General features: G+C 36.8%; 2 protein-coding genes across 4 annotated transcripts in view; one reads left to right on the top strand and one right to left on the bottom strand.

Annotated features, from left to right (window-relative positions):
* Positions 1-954: 954 nt before the first annotated feature.
* On the bottom strand, positions 955-17,792 carry LOC120893781 (nuclear pore complex protein Nup160 homolog). The gene is made up of 14 exons (XM_040295881.1): positions 17,496-17,792; positions 17,305-17,413; positions 11,351-11,649; positions 5,936-6,310; positions 5,438-5,871; positions 4,780-5,352; positions 3,977-4,359; positions 3,071-3,247; positions 2,871-2,989; positions 2,537-2,808; positions 2,174-2,471; positions 1,927-2,090; positions 1,157-1,864; positions 955-1,092 (listed from the first exon to the last, which is right to left on the bottom strand). Exons 1-14 carry the CDS (start codon positions 17,578-17,580, stop codon positions 1,045-1,047), a joined length of 4,044 nt encoding a protein of 1,347 aa, XP_040151815.1. The 5' UTR covers positions 17,581-17,792; the 3' UTR covers positions 955-1,044.
* Positions 17,793-18,593: 801 nt separating this feature from the next.
* Positions 18,594-21,456, top strand: part of LOC120894796 (rho GTPase-activating protein 26) — a 233,603-nt gene continuing 230,740 nt past the window's right edge. For all 3 annotated transcript variants that reach the window (XM_040297622.1, XM_040297621.1, XM_040297620.1), the window contains exons 1-2: positions 18,594-18,674; positions 18,761-19,182. In XM_040297622.1, coding sequence (XP_040153556.1) covers positions 19,026-19,182 — 157 coding nt within the window. In that variant the 5' untranslated portion in view covers positions 18,594-18,674; positions 18,761-19,025. The remainder of the gene's footprint in view (positions 18,675-18,760; positions 19,183-21,456) is intronic.

Genomic DNA, 21,456 nt, shown 5'->3' with positions numbered 1-21,456 from the left:
CACTTGGTATCAGTGGCAGATTTAACGGTGCGCGGACTGAGCGGCCGCGGGGAGCCCCGTCAATTTAGGGGCCCCGTGTATGGTAATTCCAGCATATAGAACAGTGTGTACAGCAAGAGCTTCTGTGCGAGATAGGGGTCCCATGGATGAAGGGACTCAAACTATAGGGGGCCCACTACAGGAATCCGGAGGACTCCCCCCCCGCCAACAAACCATTAAAATGTGTTTCATCCAAAACCTAATGCAACATAATGCACCCTTCCTCCCCCGCTCGACATTATCCGGGGGGCCTCCACTCCACTCCTCCCAAACGCTTAGGGCCCCCTACACCCGAAATCCGCCACTGCTTGGTATTATTATTCGTAATATATTTTTTTTCTTGCTGCGATTGGAAAAAAGGTTTATAAATGTGTTTGGGCTATAAGTTATGTGCGCTAGACGATATGAAATTTCTGTTTCAACACATAACAAAGAACTGTCAAACTACATCGATTGATCCAGCTTGAGTCGTGTTGAAAATCTTACTGAGGAAATTAAAAATTATGATGATGGAAATGAAATATCAGCTTGATGTCGATTAACATGTTGCAGGCGTTGAACAACAACGTTTACATTCGAAAGTGAGTTGGGAAACCATGTATGCTTGATTTTAAAGATCTATGAGAAAATTACAAAAAAATAACCCAATACTGCGTAATAGTCGTAATATGGCCAAATACACATACAACATATGAAATAAGCGTCAACATACTCATTTTAAACGTCGAAATAAAACTATAATTATGCCAATTGTTTGTATAATTTTGAAAACTAGAGTAAACATTCTTAAAGATATTCAATGTCCAAATTTTGTTTTTCTATGTGTCCCGGTTTTTCATCAATTTCATCAGGTCAGCCTAATAACAGAGGAAAATGCATGTTTTTAATACCGAACACCAAATACACGCAAATAAATTATTTGTTGGAGATCTGTTGAAAGATACTTTATTTCTTAGAAAATTTTCTATTTTTTACTAATTTGAAGCACATTTATGTGTATGTGCATTAAAGAGCCACTTCAATTATTCGCAAATAACATTCCAGATGCTTCTTCTAAGAGAAAAAAAAATTGATTAGTTTTTGCATTGGGTAAATTACTTCCATTGATTGTACTCACTTTATCATGGATTGAAGAATTATCCAGTTCATACAGCAAATACTCACACATCGTAAGTGGGAAAATTGTATGCTGATTAAATCGGCCGGCACTAAAAAAATTCGTCCGAAACAACTCTATTGTATATTCGTAAGCTTCTTCCAAACGACCATGGCGTAGATAAGCACGAATGAACTGGATGGGTATATTTTCGAAGCACCAGTTTTTCAGCCATGACGGAATATACGCACATCTTGATAGAATGCGATTAAATACCGCCAAATATGCGTCGATAACCAGAGTATCCTCTTCTTGGTCCAAAGTATAACGTAGATAGTTCCATACAGATGTAACACTATGAGAAACAGACAATACATCTGACACTCCATTATCATTTAGCCATGGTATACCAGCATCATCTTCAATTGCATCAATCGTCGACGCAGTAAAATTCGCGGAAGAGGATGCTTCTATGCAGGAGCTCGTTAAATGTTCGTAAATAGTTGGCACCATGGACCGCGCACGGCATCGCGCTAATTTCATTGCAGAACGATATAGTTTTTGCTTCAACATTAATGAAATTAGATTGGTGGCATCAAGCGATGTAACAAGCTTGCAACCTTCATTTTTTGTAGAAAGCAAAAGAGCACAATGCACAGTTATTAGCTGTTCTTCAAGTCGTTTTGCATCAACTATTTCAATTTTGTCGTCCTGGGCGATATGGCTTGCCTGAAAAGAAAACATGAAAATATTATTGTTATTCTAATTTCTGTTAGACGATGTTTGCGTACCTCGATTTTATCGATGATTGGACAATCAATCCAAGCATAAGATTCTTGGGTGACGCTCAACGAATTTAAACATTTCATTATACAATTAAAGTATCTGTTAAGGTGATTGAGACTGCTACATTCAAAACAATTTCTCATGCATTCTTCATAAGATATAATAGCGCCTAAATAAAAAATAAATAAATATATCATACATTAAAAAGGTTATTAGTGACTCAGTTAATAGTGAGAACAATATTTCTCTTACTTCTACGTAAATTTTTTTTGTTCATATAAAATGAATACAGAAAATCATATTGTATGCAATCACTGATATCTGCAGAACGAGCACTCATGCCTACAATGCTGGTGAATTCTTCTTCCAATCCATAGTAAGGTAAATCTAAAAGTATATCCAAACGTCTCACAGCAAACAATAGACAAACTAATTGTCTCAAACAATCTTTTTTGCGAGCTGGTTCACAATTTTTTATTAGAGTGTTATAGGCTTCTTCATAATGTCCCAAATCAACGTGGCAGCTGAATTCAATGCTCTGAAACATAGTCTAAAAGAAAGACAAAAAGATGAATAAATTTGCTCAAATGAGGTGCTAATAAATATAAGACTGACCTGCTGTACTGGTTGAAGCGTATTGTCGATTCCAGAATGCACTAATTTGAGAACACCATCATGAGCTCCATATTTTCGAAAAAGACGAATAAGTTTCAAATGAAATGCAGAAAGTGAGGCATATGGCGTTATGACAGGTAATTTTTCATCTTGGCACAAGATTTTTTTCAACATTCGCTCATTATGTATTCCTTTCCAAGATAACGGGAAAAGATCAAGTGCTTTAAATGTATCTCCTATCGCCAGGCAAGACTTTGCTTTAATGAAGTTTCCTACCAAAAATAGGAATTAATCAGACTAAATTGTCGAATCAAATTAAAAATAATGTAATTACTTGAGCAGCTGTTCCATTGGCACCAATTGCATAACAAACGAACATACTCGTCTATATGTACATGTAACTCATTCTTCGAAAGCCATTCACCGAACAAGAAATCATCACTAGAGGGGCAGCTGGAATCAGCAAAATATGTGTAAAACATTAATGTTGGAATTGAAATTTAAAGATACAATTTGTAAAGAGACGATTCTTACATGTACGCAATAATTAAGTTTGTTTTCTGTCGCAAGGTTAGTAGATTAATTGTATGAAGTGACGATACTGCGTTTGTCCTAAACAATATCTCATTACTCAGTTGAGAAACTGCGTAAGCTTGTAGTAAAGTGACAGATGTTCGAGCCATGAACGAAAAAGAGGTTTGGATGTTGTTGCTGAAACCCGGAAAAAATAACATCAGAATATATTTGTAGAGCAACATGTCTTTTATGGGTTAAAGCCTATGAGTAGCCTCCCATCTCCCTGGATCTTATCGGTTCCGGAGACGGGTGGAGGCCCTAATAGAAGCCGAGGGCGGATGTTTTGAATAAAATGAATGAAATACATGGTAAGGTACTATTTCTAAAACAAAAAAATTTCCCCGATGATTAATTTAGCCATAAAAAAATGTTTTCTTTCTCCGTAGGTGACTGTCAAAATTATCCCGAACGTGCTGTATAGAAACACACTCACACTCACACTCACACTCACACTCACACTCACACACACACACACACACACACACACACACACACACACACACACACACACACACACACACACACACACACACACACACACACACACACACACACACACACACACACACACACACACACACACACACACACACACACACAGACACACACACACACACACACACACACACACACACACACACACACACACATATATATATATGTATGTATATATATATATATATATATATATATATATATATATATATATATATATATATATATATATATATATATATATATACATATATATTTTCGGCCTTAGAGAGATTTCACTGTATTGTGTGTTCAATAAAACACAAGCAAACTAAACAGCGTTAAACTATTGAATATGCACGTGTGCACACTGTAGTCTTTTCAGCTTACCATTTGGTCCAGTCAATATCTAATTGCCTGTGTGCTATCCAATTCATAACATGATAACATCTTAATGTGTTTTCAGTGTCTGGACGAATTTTTGACTGTATTGCATCGATGATATGATAGTGGAAATGGCTATGACGTTCCATTACGTGTTGTACCAGTAACAGGTTACGTAGTAGGATATATCGCAACTGTATTGTTTGTTTTGCTGTTGATAATGCTATTTCATTAGATAATTCATTACTACCGTATACTGTACATCCATGTGATTTTCTCTGACATTCTGAAATATATTGTTCTTTATTTACTGGTTGTAAGTACTCAAGAAATGTCTCGATTGCTTTTGGCAAATTAGAAATGCGTTGTAAAAAACCAGGTAACAATTTCTGTAAATTAGAAAAATAATAGTAATAATAGATTAATTATTTTAAAAGACACTTACCGCGCAGCTACATGAGGTGAAATATACGGCGAACTATTTGACAGGTGAAATATCTGACAGGTTCAACTAAAGGGTTGGGGGAGACAAACATCCGCTTTCGAAATTCTATTAAAAATAATATCTTCTTAAGCAAAACATTCCCTAATTGGAAGAAATTATGAACTGTTGACTCAAAATTGACGAAGTACTCGATATTGAAGTTATTTAAATACGATTTTGTGCACGTTATTTGTTTACATTGCACATCAGCTGGTTGCTGTGATGGTTTACCCCTCGGACATTTCGTCGGTCACATAGTTCATTTCGCTGTATATTTCACCTGATGTGGCCTCGCGGTTACAGTAAACTAAAATATGTTAATTACAAGCACTAGAAGTTGATGTTGAGCTGCTCCTATAAGCGATAAATTATTATCGTTGTTTTCCCATCCTTGCCGTTGATGTATGAAACTGTCGAGTTTATCTTTTTGATCCATGGTAAGTGCTTGTTCGACTTCACTCAAAAATGTCACAAGGAGCATCATTTCGTGCTCGTCTTTATGCACATTTTCGATGGGCCATAAGCGATCATAAATGATTGGCGCAAAAAACGCAAACTCTACGCCGTCACAAATGCGAAAGAAACTAACATATTTTTCTCTTATTATTCCAGCATTAAAAAATGATGTATTTTTTTGTTCTTTTTCGCAAATGAACAATCCAATTGGTCGAGAAGATTCAAACCGGTACTGCATGCAATACAAGTAAAATTTCTCCCATAAACCATTTGATATTTCTTGTATTTGATCCTCGTCCAAAGGGCCATTTTGTCGCAACGAGACGCATTCTAATTGTAACTGGTTTTCCATGCAAGTTATTGCGTAACGCTTCAATCTTAGCATGCTAGAATACATTCCACTTGAATTAGTTGTTACACTTGCAATATTACGATTAAACATCTGGAATAAATTGAAAACAAATATGTATATTATTATATATAGTGTCTACATATATGTAGTGTCTACACTACTTCCTATATCTTACCAACAGCGATTTTCTGATAACTGTATCTGAAAAAATACCAGACTGAAAAATGCGATTACAGTAGACATCTTTCAGGTTAATGCCAGCTTCTAGTGGTTGATGTTCTTTATCGCTTATGTTTTCCAAAATTACAGGAGACCACACATTATGTATATTTTCATTACCTTCGACGTTAAGTTCATAAAACAATGCTTGTGTTTCACCTTCAGCGTTGCACCATAATGTCCATAAACGCTCATCACTTAGTTTGAAATCAATAAGATCGTTATTCGGCGCTAAAATAGTACATTGTGTTTTCAATACAACCGATGAAATAGCTCCCGTACTAGAATCGTATGAAACTTCTGGACGTATTACTATGAACTCCGAAAACGTTTGAAACGAAAAATATAAGGCTAGCAATGACTGTGAGCACCGTAAGATAGAAGTATGAACTGTAAAAAATATGAATACATATTAGTAAAACATATATGATTTAATGTGATTTTACATAATTACATTCTGTTTCACTGCTTTGGGTGTATTTTGACAAATATTCCGAAGCCAAACATCGGCCACTAAGGAGCCATACGCGCAATGTTCCATTTCGATGCAACGTATAAAGGAATGTTTGATTCTCTGACATCCCTTGGTCAAATGACAATGTGACTACTTGACTAGAATCAGATTTTCCTCGCCAAGAATCAGCAATTGAATGAATTAATTTGGAGATGGTTAAAGGATTGTGATCGAGTTCAGAGCAGTTAGCCTCAATTTTATCGCCTTCTATTCTTAACGCCAGTAAATGAAGAGAATTTGTACATGCGATTGCAATTTGGCATTGCATATTATTACTTGTATTGGTGACAGTTGCAGCGACCGGAACTACTTGTCCTGTTGAAAAAAGGCATAGATTAAATATATATTAACAAAAAGTAGATTTTTTGTGAATGTTATAAGGTCTATAAAATAGGGTAGTAGTAGGGGAAAGCGGGGCAAAATGGGCACCCTCTATTTAAGCATTATTTGACTACAAAGCTACTTTCCAATGCTCAAAATGTATTCATTAGAGTGTTCTATGAACACCATGTAAGTTTCATAACCCTAACACAACAAATAACCAAGAAAAGGGCAAAATAAGGTTTAGTAGCATATTGATGTAATTTTTGTCACTTCGAAAATAAGCTTAACCCAGTGTCACAGGAATGCGTTGAAGTTTTACATTATATATTATTAAAGATATGATATTTCTATACAATTTGTCTAAAGAAAGCAAGGCGATCGAATGCGTATTTTTACTAATATAACATAAAATACAAAAATGCTTCACGTGGGGCAAAATGGGCAGATACTTTTGACAGATGGCGTTTGGTGAGGCTATGGTGTTGTATTTGTCGCCTCAATAATGATAACAGACACAGCTTCAAAAGAATCGATTTTGTAGAATTAAACGTGTAAAAACTGTTTTAATTTTGATAACATATTTTTGGAAGAATTTTAAGGGCTTTCCTGACCAGCAAAACAAAAGATAGAACGAAAATACAATTCACGAAACGGTGCGCAAAAGCATAGACCATTACCTAAGCGCAGTTGTTGTGGCCCATTTTACCCCAGTGTTTTGACGTTTCACAGTTTGTTTACATATGCCCATTTTGCCCCAGGGCTATGCCCATTTTACCCCGCGTGTCAAAATAGCTTCTCGTAAAACATCAACTTTTATTTTACACTGTTTTCATGATTTTAAGTTGTTTTCATTCTATGTGGCAATTTTAATCCAGAGATAAATAGTGGAGGCATACAATAATGCATATATAATTGTGTTTTGTGGCATATTCAATGGAATATTCAGTAAACTGCTTAACATGCCCATTTTGCCCCGCTTTCCCCTACCGGTGGCACCAATTACCAAAGCAGCCGATAAAAATTATGCACTAGTTTGACCATTACGACCAATTTATGTATCTACTCGAATTGGTATCAAAGGTAACTGGTACGAATTTCACTTATCGGTGGATAAAATTATAAAATTAATTCGACCAATATAAAAATCCATGGAATAGCTTTAGCCGTTCTCGTGGTACAGTCGTCAACTCGTACGACTTAACAACATACCCTTCATGGGTTCAAACCCCCAATGGACCGTGCCGCCATATGTAGCACCAGAGCTGGAAAATGTCACTGTCAATGTCATAACAAAATCTGACATAAAAAAATCTATATCAGCGTCACGTACTCAACTGTGATAATCAGAGGTGATACTGCTGGTGTGACCATCACATGCTTGGTGACATTGGGTACAACCAACTCTTGGTCAGTCACTTGGTCGCGACATTTTCAGTCGGTGATCATCGTCATGGTCATGGGAGATATGCGGTGCTTGCGAGTGATTCAAAGAAACATAATGAGCATGTTTTCGCGCTCTGTTTGACCCGACAGATAATCAAAGCAGACAGAGGGAGAAAGCATGCTCATTTGGTTGCTTAAGCCAACACGCCAAGTATATTCCAAGAATGTCGTGATACTCACCTACAAAAATGTCGTGACCAAATGAGTGACCAAGAGTTGGGTGCTAGTCAAAATGTCAAATGTAAAAATTTGAGCTTCGTTTCAGTCATGAGTGTTGGTGACTGAACCAGTGGTATTTGGCAGCACTGTTTACAGCCAGAAAAAAATCATGATTATGCGTGCGCCGGCATTAAGCTAAGCTTGTCAGTTAGAGGATCGCGTTGGACTCAAGAATTCGCATGTCGCGTTCGGCTTTTCATGACGCACTTTTATTGAGTATCAGCAATGATCATCAAGCTACCACGGATATGTTCATTGTTCTCGTTGGTGAAAATCTCGTGATGCTCATGACATTTTGCAGCACTGCGTAGGACTGACTATCCTGCTATGGGGGGAAAACAATAAGTCACTGAAAGCCAAGCCCGCAAGTGGTATAGGCAGACCCTGATCGATAACTGATTGTTGAGGCAAAAAAGAAGAAGAATGTTTCAAAAATTCTTATGCTTTTACCTCATCATTGTGTATAATGTGGGTTTCTTTGGGATTAGTACTAGTATTATTTATGTTTTGGGCTATATTCCATAATGCTTAGATTGTTGCTTGTTCATTGATCTGATCTATCATGTCTTGAAATTGATTTCTTTTAGATTTTATTTATTCTATTTATAAAAATTACTGTTATTTTTAGACTGCTGGAACAGGCAATTCAATCGTGCGTGTTTTGTTAAATATTTTCCTGCCTATTTTTCGAATGGCAAATGCAGTTTTTAATTCATGATTCCACCATATTGTTTGTTTGTTTGTTTTGTTTTGTCGTGTTATTTTTTTATTATTTTGAACATTGTTTTATTGTTTCTATTGTATTTATTTAACTATTCATTTACTAAAAATAATTTGAACGCCTTGAATGTTTGACAAATATTAAAGATAAAGCTTAGAAACTAACACTGTATAGCTCTGATTAAAGAAGAATAATTCCTAAAAAAATGCGATGTTTGGGAAATGATTTAAATGGACTGGTGACTTGAAGACGGGAGCGGAAGGAAGGCAAAGAACATGTAAAATCGAAATTAACACAAAGAACATATGGTATGAATCAGTATTAAGCTGCCTGAGGCAGTTTAGCAAGGGATCATTATGAGAGTACAAGTTTCGAGGAGTGAGGATGGCTAATAGAGGACGGGAACGGATGGATCTAGAAGGAACGTAGAAATGTTTGGTAGAGAGGAGGTCTGGAACATCAATAGTGCTAAGGATCAAGCCTTTTTTTTTCTTTTTTTTCTTTTTTTTTCTAAAGAGTCCCAAAAGTTGCCAGCGGACTGCATATGGGAGTTGAGGAGATAAGGGCATTATGCGCCGAATAGCTAATCACTCTAGTGAAGAGTTTATATAATGCTGGCTTATTCGAATATAGTTCGAACCGGAGCCACATACAGAGTTTTAAAACAGCGAGGATCATTAAAATCAACTGTTGAGCGAATTGTTATGCCGAGAATTTTACTGGCTCTGATAATGACGTTTCAATATGGACAGAAAATTTTAGTCTGTGGTCAAGCAGTACCCCAAGGTCACGAACTACATTAACACGATTTACCTGCGTACCCATAGCACAATAATTATGTATCAGTGTACTACGAGCACGAGAAAACACACACACACACACACACACACACACACACACACACACACACACACACACACACACACACACACACACACACACACACACACACACACACACACACACACACACACACACACACACACACACACACACACACACACACACACACACACACACACACACACACACACACAAACAAACACATACAAACCACACATAAACCTGTCCCAACGGGTGCATGCTGCGTTGAAAAAACTAGGGTCCTATCATTCTGTCCGATACTGTACCTTTCCGCTACCAACGGATTCAATAATTAGCCGTACCGGCGAACTCGTTCGACGAGAAACATTTGTCGCTCATGAATGGACAGGGTTGTACCACTAGGTTTGCCAGTACAAAATCTATACGGTTTTCTAATTTTATAAGAGTCTTCTTCTTCTTTGGCTCAACAACCGATGTCGGTCAAGGCCTGCCTGTACCCACTAGTGGCCTTGGCTTTCAGTGACTAATTGATTCCCCCCCCATAGCAGGATAGTCAGTCCTACGTATGGCGGCGCGGTCTATTAGGGGATTGAACCCATGACGGGCATGTTGTTAAGTCGTACGAGTTGACGACTATACTACGAGACCGGCTAAAAGACCGGTATAAAATGCTATACTATCTAAGGCACCAATTTTTGCCTCTAAGGCAGCAGTCGGCAAAGTCCGGCCCGCGGGCTAAACGCGGCCCGCGAAAGAATTCGACTGATTTGAAAAGATTATAAGAAACTATTCGTATACAAATTACTGAAGATCATTTGGAATGAAATTTTATACTGTTGTATCTTTCAACTTTAATTATCGTAATGACGGTCAATCAGTATGGTTGAGCTAGAGTTCAATATTCCCATATGTAATACAAACATTGTTACAACACGACAATAAGTCGTTAAGAATGAAGAAAGTGGCATACGAAAGTGGCTCTTTGTATAGAGAAGATAAACTAAGGTCTGGTGACAGTAAATTTATTTAAAGTTTTGCATGCGACTTTACGACGAGAGCTATTTTGACTTTCGCCAACGCAATTTTGTCTAACAGGCAAGAAAAAGTTTTAGTAAAAGTGAAAAAGATCCATGCATTTTTCTCGTGATAATAATTTATTCTTCTATTCGTTATTTTAAATTTCACAAAAATCAGTTGGTTTCATCTTTCTCTATTTCAGGACTATTTTCGATCGTATTTGAATACAAACACTTGCATTAAAAAACCAATCTTGATTTTACAAGTTCGGCGATTCAACACTGTTGCATTTTACGAGTACAACGATTGTCATAGTTCATTTTTATAAGGAATCAGTTATCGATTTGCCTGAAATGGCATTGCTTGTTCGAAAAGCATGCCAAAACACACACACACACACACACACACACACCCACACACACACGCACACAAACGCGCGCACACACAATGAATAAACCAAAATGAATAACAAAAATTTTAAATCTTAAATAAATCGAATCAAACGACAAAAAAACGAAAATAGATCATGAAACATTAAAAATCGAAAAATGATTTTTTTAAATCCCTTCAAACGACGATGGAGCCGAACAATATACAAACTGTATTCTACTATCATTATATGTCCATCCTCCGATGGCTATCTGTCAGAAGGGATATTCCACCACCTGGCCTTTTATAACATCCATGACCACCACCTCAAGGATAAATCAAAACATGTTATTGATTATGACCATTGAAGGTTGTGTAAACACGCTTTACCTGATTATTCATTAATTGATAATTCATGTCAACAAACACATACTCACCTATATCATTAGTAAAATTATAACAGTTTAAAGGATCCAACATGTTGTTTTCATTTAGATGAGATATAATAGAATCATGTAGAAAACGTTTCTGGTGATCCATTGATGCAGGCATTTCAACTGATATCCGATGAACAAAAGCAGTTGTAACGATTATCATGATTAATGGAGAATTTGAAGTTTTGCAGCATTGTATTGCAAGAACAGGACTTCCTTCAAAAGTTATTTTCATTTCAAAGTAAATGTCGTTTCTGTCCAAACATATTTCGCTAAATAAAATGGTTTCTCTGCATGTTCGCCTGGAATAAATAAAAAAAACTTAATTATTAATATTACTTAAAAGCATATTGGCCCGTATCGTATAAGAAAACACGACTCGATTGCGATCGAACCACAATTGTCGATCGAAATCGACTCGAAATAGGTATCGCATACGATTTGTCGATTTCGATCGAGAAAACGTAAACGGTCGACTTGTCGAGCAGTTTGTCTTGTGTCAATTCTTTCGTGTGTTTACATTAATGCATGCGGTAAAGAGAGTTGATGTGGACTGGTGGCATTTTTTCATTTGATGGGAAATAGTTTTGTTAATTTGATGTTGTTTTAATCATGTTTTGATATTCAATGTTGAGTTTTCATATGTAAATTAGGATCAACGCAACAGCTGTTTTTGGCTGTTTGTTTCGTCGTAGGAGGCGAAAGAACTCCGTTGCAGCCAAAGCCTCTAAAAACTATTCAAACAAAAAACAATGTTTTTTCGTCCTGATAGCCAAATCCTCTGAAGCTTAATGGTAATTAAAATTATATTTATTTGTTTTGAATATTACTAAATATAAACATAATCTATATTAATATATATATATATATATATATATATATATATATATATATATATATATATATATATATATATATATATATATATATATATATATATATATATATACATATATATATATATACATATATATATATATATATATATATATATATATATATATATATATATATATATATATATATATATATATATATATATATATATATATATATATAAATCTCGTGTCACGGTGTTTGAGGCAAGCAACCACCGAAACGGCTGGATCATTTTCAACGAAACTTTGTATGAGAATCAGTTTTAAGACTTACTACATGTTCAGATCAGATTCAACTGGCGTTGAAAACCCGCAAAACAAATTCGAGCAGTTAGCGAACTCGCATAAGGCCTAGCAATCGCGATAGCGTTATAGCGCCAATAACCTCGCAAGAAAGCAAGTTGTGAGGGTAAGCAGTTTTTTCGACCATAGTTTGGCAGTTACAATTAGAGCACAGCATATTATAGCCTGCATTAGAGCAAATTATAGCCTGCTAATGACTTAAAATGTTATATTTTTCTTTGCAAAAACCACAAATAAACCGTTAGTAATCATTTAGACGATTCACAGTGAAGAAAAAGATTCTTTACATAAAAAAATAAACAAAAGCTAAATCTAAAATAATTTTCGAGCAGGACATACTACTCACAACCCTTGCAATGATCAGCGGGAAGCCTTGCGGTGTACGATGATGTCACAAATATCTCAAGTGAAAAAGCAGAGGTGGTATGCTTTAGTTATTTGAGAATAATGAATACAAAAAAGATGTGTTATTTCGCTTTGGCATATTTGCACTTTTACGTTCCAAATGAGCAAGTTTACTTGCTTCGATATTAGTATCATAAAATACCATTCACATTTTTCGTTACTGAAATTTACCGTTCAACTCGCAAGTGTAAACGTCGTTTTTCTTTCTTCTTCTACTTTGGCACAACAACCGTTGTCGGTAAAGGCCTGCCTGTACCCACTAGCGAAGTGAGCTTGGCTTTCTTTGACTTATTGTTACCTTAGCAGGAAAGTCAGTCCTACCTACGTATGGGGGCACGGACTATTGGGGGCTTGAACCCATGACGGGCATGTTGTTAAGTCGTTCGAGTTGACGACTGCACCACCAGACCGGCCGGAACTGAAAGTAAACCCATAAAAAACCTGAAACTGATATTGAACAAATACAGGCCCTGGAATCGATCATGATCCCATGCTGACCCAGGAATAGCCCGATTTATTTCAATTTGAGGAACAGTTTCTGGAACTGTTTCAGATTTGGATTCCGAACAATACTTGAACCTGGTTCAGGTATGGAACGGATACAATTAAAATTCCAGTCAACAAACTATACCCAGCAGTTAATGTGCAACGTAGGAATTAGTGTAGGAATTGGCGTAGCTAATAGCGTAGGAAATTTAGTAGAATTTGAATAGCGAAGGACATTAAGTGATTGGGGGCCTTCACGATTCTAGTTAGTTTTTTGTATGGAGTTTGACAGTTGGTGGCTGAAATCATGTAAACAATCCATACAAAACCACACAAAAAACTAGCCTGCGATTTTCAGTTTAGAAAATTTTAGTCTAAAAGTTAGAATTAGATTCGAGTACCTGCTCGAAAACACGGTGTTGTTTACATTTATCCCAAGGTGCATTAAAGAGATCAGGTGGTGGAATCTGAAATCAAAGTGTATGTAGTCCAGGTGGTCTCATAGAATTTTTTCATAACCAATTTTGAACATCACTTTTTGGCAGAACGGGTGAAAACTTTTTCTCAAACAAGCTCTCTGGAGGCTTGACGAATACTCAAAACACTCTTACAATCTTCATTCAGAAGCAGAAGCGATAAAAATCAGCCTTCTAAATTCATACTTCTTCTTCTTCTTTGGCTCAACAACCGTTGTCGGTCAAGGCCTGCATTTACCCTTGTGGGTTTGGCTTTCAGTGACTAATTGATTTCCCCCCATAGCAGGATAGTCAATCCTACGTATAAAATTCTAAATCTAAATTCATACACCTTGGGATAAGCCCACCTGTATATTGTACTCACTTAGATAGCTGCTCGAAAACTGCTATGCAATGCAAACAGCTGACAGGCTGAAATTTCAGCCTACGAGCTACAAACGGAAAGGGCCCCATTAGTAGAATTTATATAGTGATTACTGTGTTTATCGGACTGCAAAAAGGCTAAATATTATTGTTCGTTAATCATAAACTAGAAATTCTATTTTATATTTCAGCTTAATCATTCTTTGCATGTCGAGATTTCTCTCACCGAAAATGCTACAAGTTGCTGTCAAAGCATGTTGTCAGTTTTTGTCTCAGCTGTTCCCTCGGTGGTGGTAGAAACATTCTCAAATTTATGTTTCATTATCGTTATCGTTATGTTGAACTTATCAAATCATCCAAATATTGGCAATATAAATCGAAATATGCACATTCGATTTAGCATTGCCACGTAGTGATGAGTCAAGTAGCACTATGCCACCACGCACACACAGCACAGTAAAATGTGCGAGCACAATTGCACATTTTATAAAACTGTGGTGCCACATTTCGCACATTTTTTTGTTCCGCACGATTTTTGTGCTCCGCACAGTTTGTGTGCTCCGCACGATTTTTGTGCTCCGCACAGTTTGTGTGCTCCGCACGATTTTTGTGCTCCGCACAGTTTGTGTGCTCCGCACAGTTTGTGTGCTCCGCACAGTTTGTGTGCTCCGCACAGTTTGTGTGCTCTGCACAGTTCGTGTGCTCCGCACAGTTCGTGTGCTCCGCACAGTTCGTGTGCTCCGCACAGTTAGTGTGCTCCGCACAGTTATTGAGTGCTCCGCACAGTTTGTGTGCTCCGCACAGTTATTGTGTGCTCCGCACAGTTATTGTATGCAACTGTGCGGATTGTACACAAACTGTGCGGAGCACCCAAACTGTGCGGAGCACACAAACTGTGCGGATTGTACACAAACTGTGCGGAGCACACAAACTGTGCAAGTGAATAAATCGAGGTTTTCATTGTTATTTTTGCAATCTAAAGTGTTAATATGTTAATATGTATACTTAAAACATAATTTATTTGTAAAGTAAGATTAAATCGAATAAGTTTCATCAAAATGAAACTTAAATGACTTTCATTAGAACTAGACATTTAAAATCAGAAATCCGCTCGTGTCCTCCTGCGGAGCACACAAACTGTGCAAACTGTGTGGTAGCTGTGCGGAGCACAAAAAGTGTGCAAAGCACACTAATTGTGCGATAACACAGTAACTGTGCGATAACACAGCAACTGTCCGGTCGCACAGTAGCTGTGTGCGTGCACAAAAACTGTGCAGGAACACAGCTACTGTGCGACCACACATTAAGTGTGCTACCACGCACACACAGCACAGTATACTGTGCGTGGTACCACAGCACCACACTGTGAAAAGTGGTACTTGACTCATCACTATTGCCACGGTATTTAGCGGCCGCGTGGAGCCCCGAAATGGGAGTCGACACCGCTCACAAGGAAATGTGCATTTCAATCCTTCGTTGGCTTAGCATCCCTAATACTATTTTCAGATTGACACTTCAAAAGGCCTCATTTGTGTGACCGCTTTGAACCAAATCTAAACCATCTACTATATATAAATAAAGGATATACAGCAACTATTCGCAGTAAGCGATACTCGATATACGCGAATTCGCAGTAGGGGAATTTGGGGCAAGTGTGCCATACGGGGCAAGAGTGCCACCAAGCATTTTTCCTTAAAAACTTTAGTTTAATGATCAATTGTGTATACAGTTGGTTGCTTTCCAATGACAAGGTATACTGAGCCGAATTTCATATTGACCAATCGATATTTCGCATTGTTTTGAACTGATTTATATTGAGCTTCAAAATTGTGCAGAATATTATATTTTTTTCATCCAACCTAATAAGCTCTCAAAAATCATGCAAACAATCAACCGAGAAAATTTTTACACCACCGTATAGCTGAGAAACGTGAAATTTTTTGGGGGGTTAGTTGAAAAAAACTTTCTTTTTGTCACTGAAATATTCAATTTCAAAAAAGTAACAACTTTTGGGGCAAAAGAGCCATCTCTATTTGGGGCAAGTGTGCCACCATCTTTCATAGGCGCGAGCTGTCAAAAATGTAAACATTGTTGTAGCGTTCAGTGGTATGGTCCGCTTTTACGGACCGGAAAAACAGACCAGCAACAACCCATATTGCGATACAGTTTGTGATGAAAAGGGGTTCATTGGTGACTCAAAGACATGTAGGAATACATACACTAGTGGTACAAACGTAATTATTTCCAACTATGTAAGAAATACGGTTATTTTAACCAGGTGGCCGTCTTGCCCCATACGAGTGGCACTCTTGCCCCATAGCCCAAAACATAACGTCTTTTTGGACCCTTTTTAAAACGCTTCAAAAACTATGTTGTTTGTACTTTTTTCAAGCGAAATTCATTTATAAGTGAGGAAATACATGTAAAATGGTTATGAGATTGATATCGGCTTTTGAATAACACGTTTTAGTGAGTTATAACTTGATATGCTTAAGGTGGCACACTTGCCCCAAATTCCGCTACGCAATTCCTCTAAATTTGACAGCTCCATGTGTTTTTTGCAATTATTTTAATTCTTTGAAATATTTTATGCTGTTTTTGGATTTCCTAAATGTTCTTAAAGTATTTTGCATTAAATTTGTGTAAAAGATACCTGTTTTACAACAAAAAACATTAATGCACAACTCTGTGGTGATATTTTTCAACCTTCGATCCGGTAGTGTGAACTATTTTTTAATTGGAATTCGCAATACGCGAAAACTCGAGATACGCTATTGTGCTCGGTCCCGTACGATAGCGTATATCGGAAAATGACTGTATTTTTTTTATTCGTGCAGATAAGTACAGCAGAAATAAGGAAAATCCTGAATTGTAGCTATTGAACAAATGTTGCCACAACATGTTGATGGACCAAGGCTTAAAGGCCGGGATACATTGACCAGGCGGAACGGGTTACGCGTTGCGGCCATGTACGATTGATTATTGATTTTCTATTGTGCAGTAAGAGTGTGATAAAAAAAATAAGTTAAATTAATACAGAACATACCAGTATATGAAACGATTTAAGAGCGTCACTCCGTTGACGATATGGTTTAATCGGAAGCCACCAGCAATTTCGGGCGTTTTCGAGTCCATAAGCATAGCATTGTAACCACCTTAAATCGATGATGGTGAAAGATAATAAATTAGATATTAATAATTATGTTCAGGCCTTAGAAATGCGTGTAAATTGAATACCAGAAGAAATGCTTAGCGATTTTGATTCGTTGCCACCAACATTTGCTTGCTGGATCAAAGGAACTTCTCTGTACATTTCAGACATGTTAATATGCTGGCTAAAAAGTGACACACACGGAACCAAATAAAAGACTTAAACACGAATATTAACCAGCTATCAGCTATAAATATAAGCCTTGGGTGAATTAAATATTGAACATATGATTTACGCCGACACAGCACAGACAGAATATGGCGCGTAAAGAAGCATCAAAGTTATGGAGGCTGAATCGAAGTGATTAAAGGAATCAGGTGGTAAAAGGCTTTAGGCAGATCGCCATATGTGAACAAGGATGTTATAAGAGACCAGGTAGAGGACTGTATAGGAACCAAGATGGATTAAAAATATCAAATCAAGGTGTGTTTATTTAGAAGGTGAATTATTAGGCCAATTACAGGGTTTTCGAGGATTATATGGACATGTTCAGCGAGTTGTAGATTCGTTCCGGCATATAATAGACTCTTTCAGCGAGATATAGAATTGTTCGGAAGTAGGTGTAGACATTTTCGGTTATACTGTAGAGCTGTCACTTTCGTACCCCTTTGAAGTTGGATCATTCTCATCAGAAGGTAAACAAACGGTTTTTGAAAAAATATGCTTTTTTCAACGAATTTATGTATTAAACAGCTGGAGAATGATTATTAGCTACTTTAAGGACTTTTAAGAATGAAAAATTGAACCCTGCGGCACAGTGTGTAAACAAAACAAATGACAGCTCTACAGAATCGCTGAACATGTCTACGCCTACTTCCGAACAATTCTATACCTCGCTGAAAGAGTCTATTATATGCCTGAACGAATCTACAACTCGCTGAACATGTCTATATAATCCTCGGAAACCCTGTAACGTTGGACTTGCGATTTCGTCGTCTGATGTTATCTGTCAAATTCCATATATAAATTTGACAGGCCACCGATAAAATCGTGTGCGAAAAAACGTTGCCATGGCCCTTACCCTACTCGACGGTACCTGCTTTATTCCCACTTTTCTACCTTATAACCTTGATGCACCTTGATGACGACGCGAAAATATATGTCAAGAATTATTGTTTGTTACATGGCAGCGTATCAATGTGTAGTTTTTGTAAATTACCTATAAATAATAATTGATTTCAGCTAATGAATCATGATAAGATGAGGTTTACATAAGACAATTTTTAATTATTTTTCTGTTGATGGTTTTAATTAGACATATATTAATAGAGATCGATACAATTTACTCCAGATAGGTTTGCTGAATAATTGTCGGTGTATGTTCTGATTTAGTATTTTATTTATTGTGCGTGAATTCTATCAATCAATAGAAATATAGCAAACCTGTGCAACTGTTCGTTTGTTGCATAGTAATCTGCTGTTAAGACGTTGATAATTAGTTATATACTAATCTGAATACTGAATAGTGGTAAATGAAGTGAAAATATTTGAATCGCCCTAAGTTTTATGTGCTCATATACTACGTGATTATATGTGTATTTGTTTTTATAAGTAAAATGGTGAAATTACTTCCTCTGGAATTTATCGATTGTTTGATTGACAGTCCAAATTTTCGTGAGAATCTTAACAAACATGAGAAAGAGCTTGATAAAACGAGTCAACAAATAAAACGAATCATCAAGGAAATCAAAGATTTGTTAGCAGCAGCTAAAAGTAAGTTCTATTTAAAAATGCTAATACTTGTCGAACATTAAATTTAAGTCAATTTGATAGAGCTTTTGAATTATGCCCGGTTAACGTAACGACGATCAGGAAACGGCATTCAATATAAATCCTAGATTCCTAAATTTTACTAAATTTTTATTCAAAGCGGCGAAGCAGGCCATTAGATTCCATGTCTGTACAAAATAAATAGAAAGAACAAATTATGGCTATACAGGTATACCCCGATATACGCCATACTCGATGTACGCGACTTCGCTACACAGTCTGTTTTCGAGTTACGCGGTTTGTGCGTTCCCGAAGAATCCGCGTATGGCTAATTTCACGGTTTTCGACAAAATACAATTACAGGCGGTCCCCGAGATACACGGTACCTCTTATACGCGGATTCGGAGATACGCGGTTTTCTAAATTTGACAATTCTTTGAGCAAATTGTACTGATTTGACATATCAATTGCAAATTGCCAAATAATTTCCGTTTAGATCGAATGTTCAAAACTATTTCAAAAGGTTTAAAACAGTTATATTCAGTCAGAATCATATCAAATAATTCATAAAATCACTAAAACCGCCCCCTACTTGCAAAATTGCACGAAAATTTGTGATATTTTAGCTGGAAATCACGAGATTCGACTTACGCGGAAATTCGAGATACGCGGTATTTTGCGGCCGTTTTCGGTCCCCATTAACCGTGTATCTCGGGGACCGCCTGTAGTTACTTCATAGTTTTTATTCAATTTAGTACTTTTATACACATTATAATTTATTTGATTCGATTCGTGTAGAATATTGTGATATTTTTCGCTTGTGGATTAAATTTATTAGCAAAAATGCAATTTATACTGCATTGGGCAAATGGAGAAGCATACCCAGTCAGACAAATCGGACTTAATTTACCCCTATCTTACCGCTAAATTACCGGTAATTTAAGAGTAATTTAATGGTAAATTAGCAGTCGTTAATTTACCCATTCGAGCAGTTTTGACAGATCCTATTCCTTCCTCTATTTTATTTTTATTTTTTTTCGGCCAAATTGTTAATAAATAACACGAAATTTATTATATTACTGTTTAATGGTTATATTCAATCTTTTCCTTAACTTATACTCACGATTACAATGTATTTTTTTTAGCAAACTCGACTTGAACAGCCGCTTCACCCGGAGAAGTTGATGCACAAATAGCACTAATAAACGCAATTTCTCGACTGTTTTTTACATTTAACAGTTTTGAACACACCACCGACGTCTTCTTCCACTAAAAGATCATTAAGACAATACTTTTTGTGTTATTATTTATATCTTTTTACTGCAACAAACGACAACACTTCGTACCACTAAATTGCTCTTAAAGTACTGTTATGACAGACACAAAACTGCTCGAACGGGTTAATTAACAGAACGCTGTCTGACTGGGTATTGTACTGATTTGACATTTGATGTGTCAAATTTAAAAAACAGCGTATCTCCGAATCCGCGGAAGTCGAGAACTGCGTAACTCGGGAACAGACTCCCCAAGCGGAAATTTTCGGACGATAACTCATACACTCTCATAATTTGACAAGCAATATATGACTGTATGTGTGGTTCTTCCTTTCGAACCATTTCGCTCTCCTAGCCAAGCGTTGAAGCAGGTTATGTGTATTTCTTTTTTTTTTGTATTACGTTTAGTTTGCATTTAAATCAGTTGTGTTCTTTCGTATCATTCATATAAACACCAACAATGTAAAAGCTATTTAACCTCAAAATGTCTAACGCTAGACGTGCGGTGAAGATAGCAAATATACCATTGCGGTTGTGGTTATGTGCCGAAAAAAGTCTGAATCTCGTACACTGTTTCGTTTGTCAAATCGTGCACGAAATGTCAATCGAAAACACAGCCGAAAAGTGCCATTTTCATTCGCTTGGGTCTACGCGATTTTCTTAATTTGACAGTCTTCCGAGTAAGGTCCGTGTCTGCCCAAGTGACATTTGCTCGAAATTGCGATTTCGTCGTACGACGGAATCAATTTTTTTTTATTTCGTCGGACGCCGCATCCGATTTTATCTGTCAAACTAAATGTGTGGTGTTTTGTAGGAAGAATCTCAAATTAATTTTTCACAATCGTTATATTATTAAAATCATCCAAATAATCGCAATATGATACGAAAAAGCGTTTGACAGCACGTGCGATAAAATCGCATGCGATGGAGCACAGACACGGGCCTAAGGGCTTGGTACTTGTTCCGACGCAGCGTATCGCAACGCATTGCAAGCTGGTAACTG

Source organism: Anopheles arabiensis, chromosome 2 (genome assembly GCF_016920715.1).
Source record: "Anopheles arabiensis isolate DONGOLA chromosome 2, AaraD3, whole genome shotgun sequence".
In the NCBI taxonomy this organism is placed as follows: Eukaryota; Metazoa; Arthropoda; class Insecta; order Diptera; family Culicidae; genus Anopheles; species Anopheles arabiensis.
Note: the sequence above shows the minus strand (reverse complement) of the source record. Positions and strands in the feature narration are given on the sequence as shown.

What these genes read in the sequence shown, in the direction of transcription:
- LOC120893781 (XM_040295881.1), bottom strand. Translation starts at nt 17,580, where the DNA reads ATGTCTGAAATGTACAGAGAAGTTCCTTTGATCCAGCAAGCAAATGTT. An exon ending in AACTTAATTATTGCGTACAT is followed by an intron (nt 2,990 to 3,070) that starts GTAAGAATCGTC and finishes TGCTGATTCCAG; the next exon opens with CTGCCCCTCTAGTGATGATT. An exon ending in ATTCTTCAATCCATGATAAA is followed by an intron (nt 1,093 to 1,156) that starts GTGAGTACAATC and finishes TTTTTCTCTTAG; the next exon opens with AAGAAGCATCTGGAATGTTA.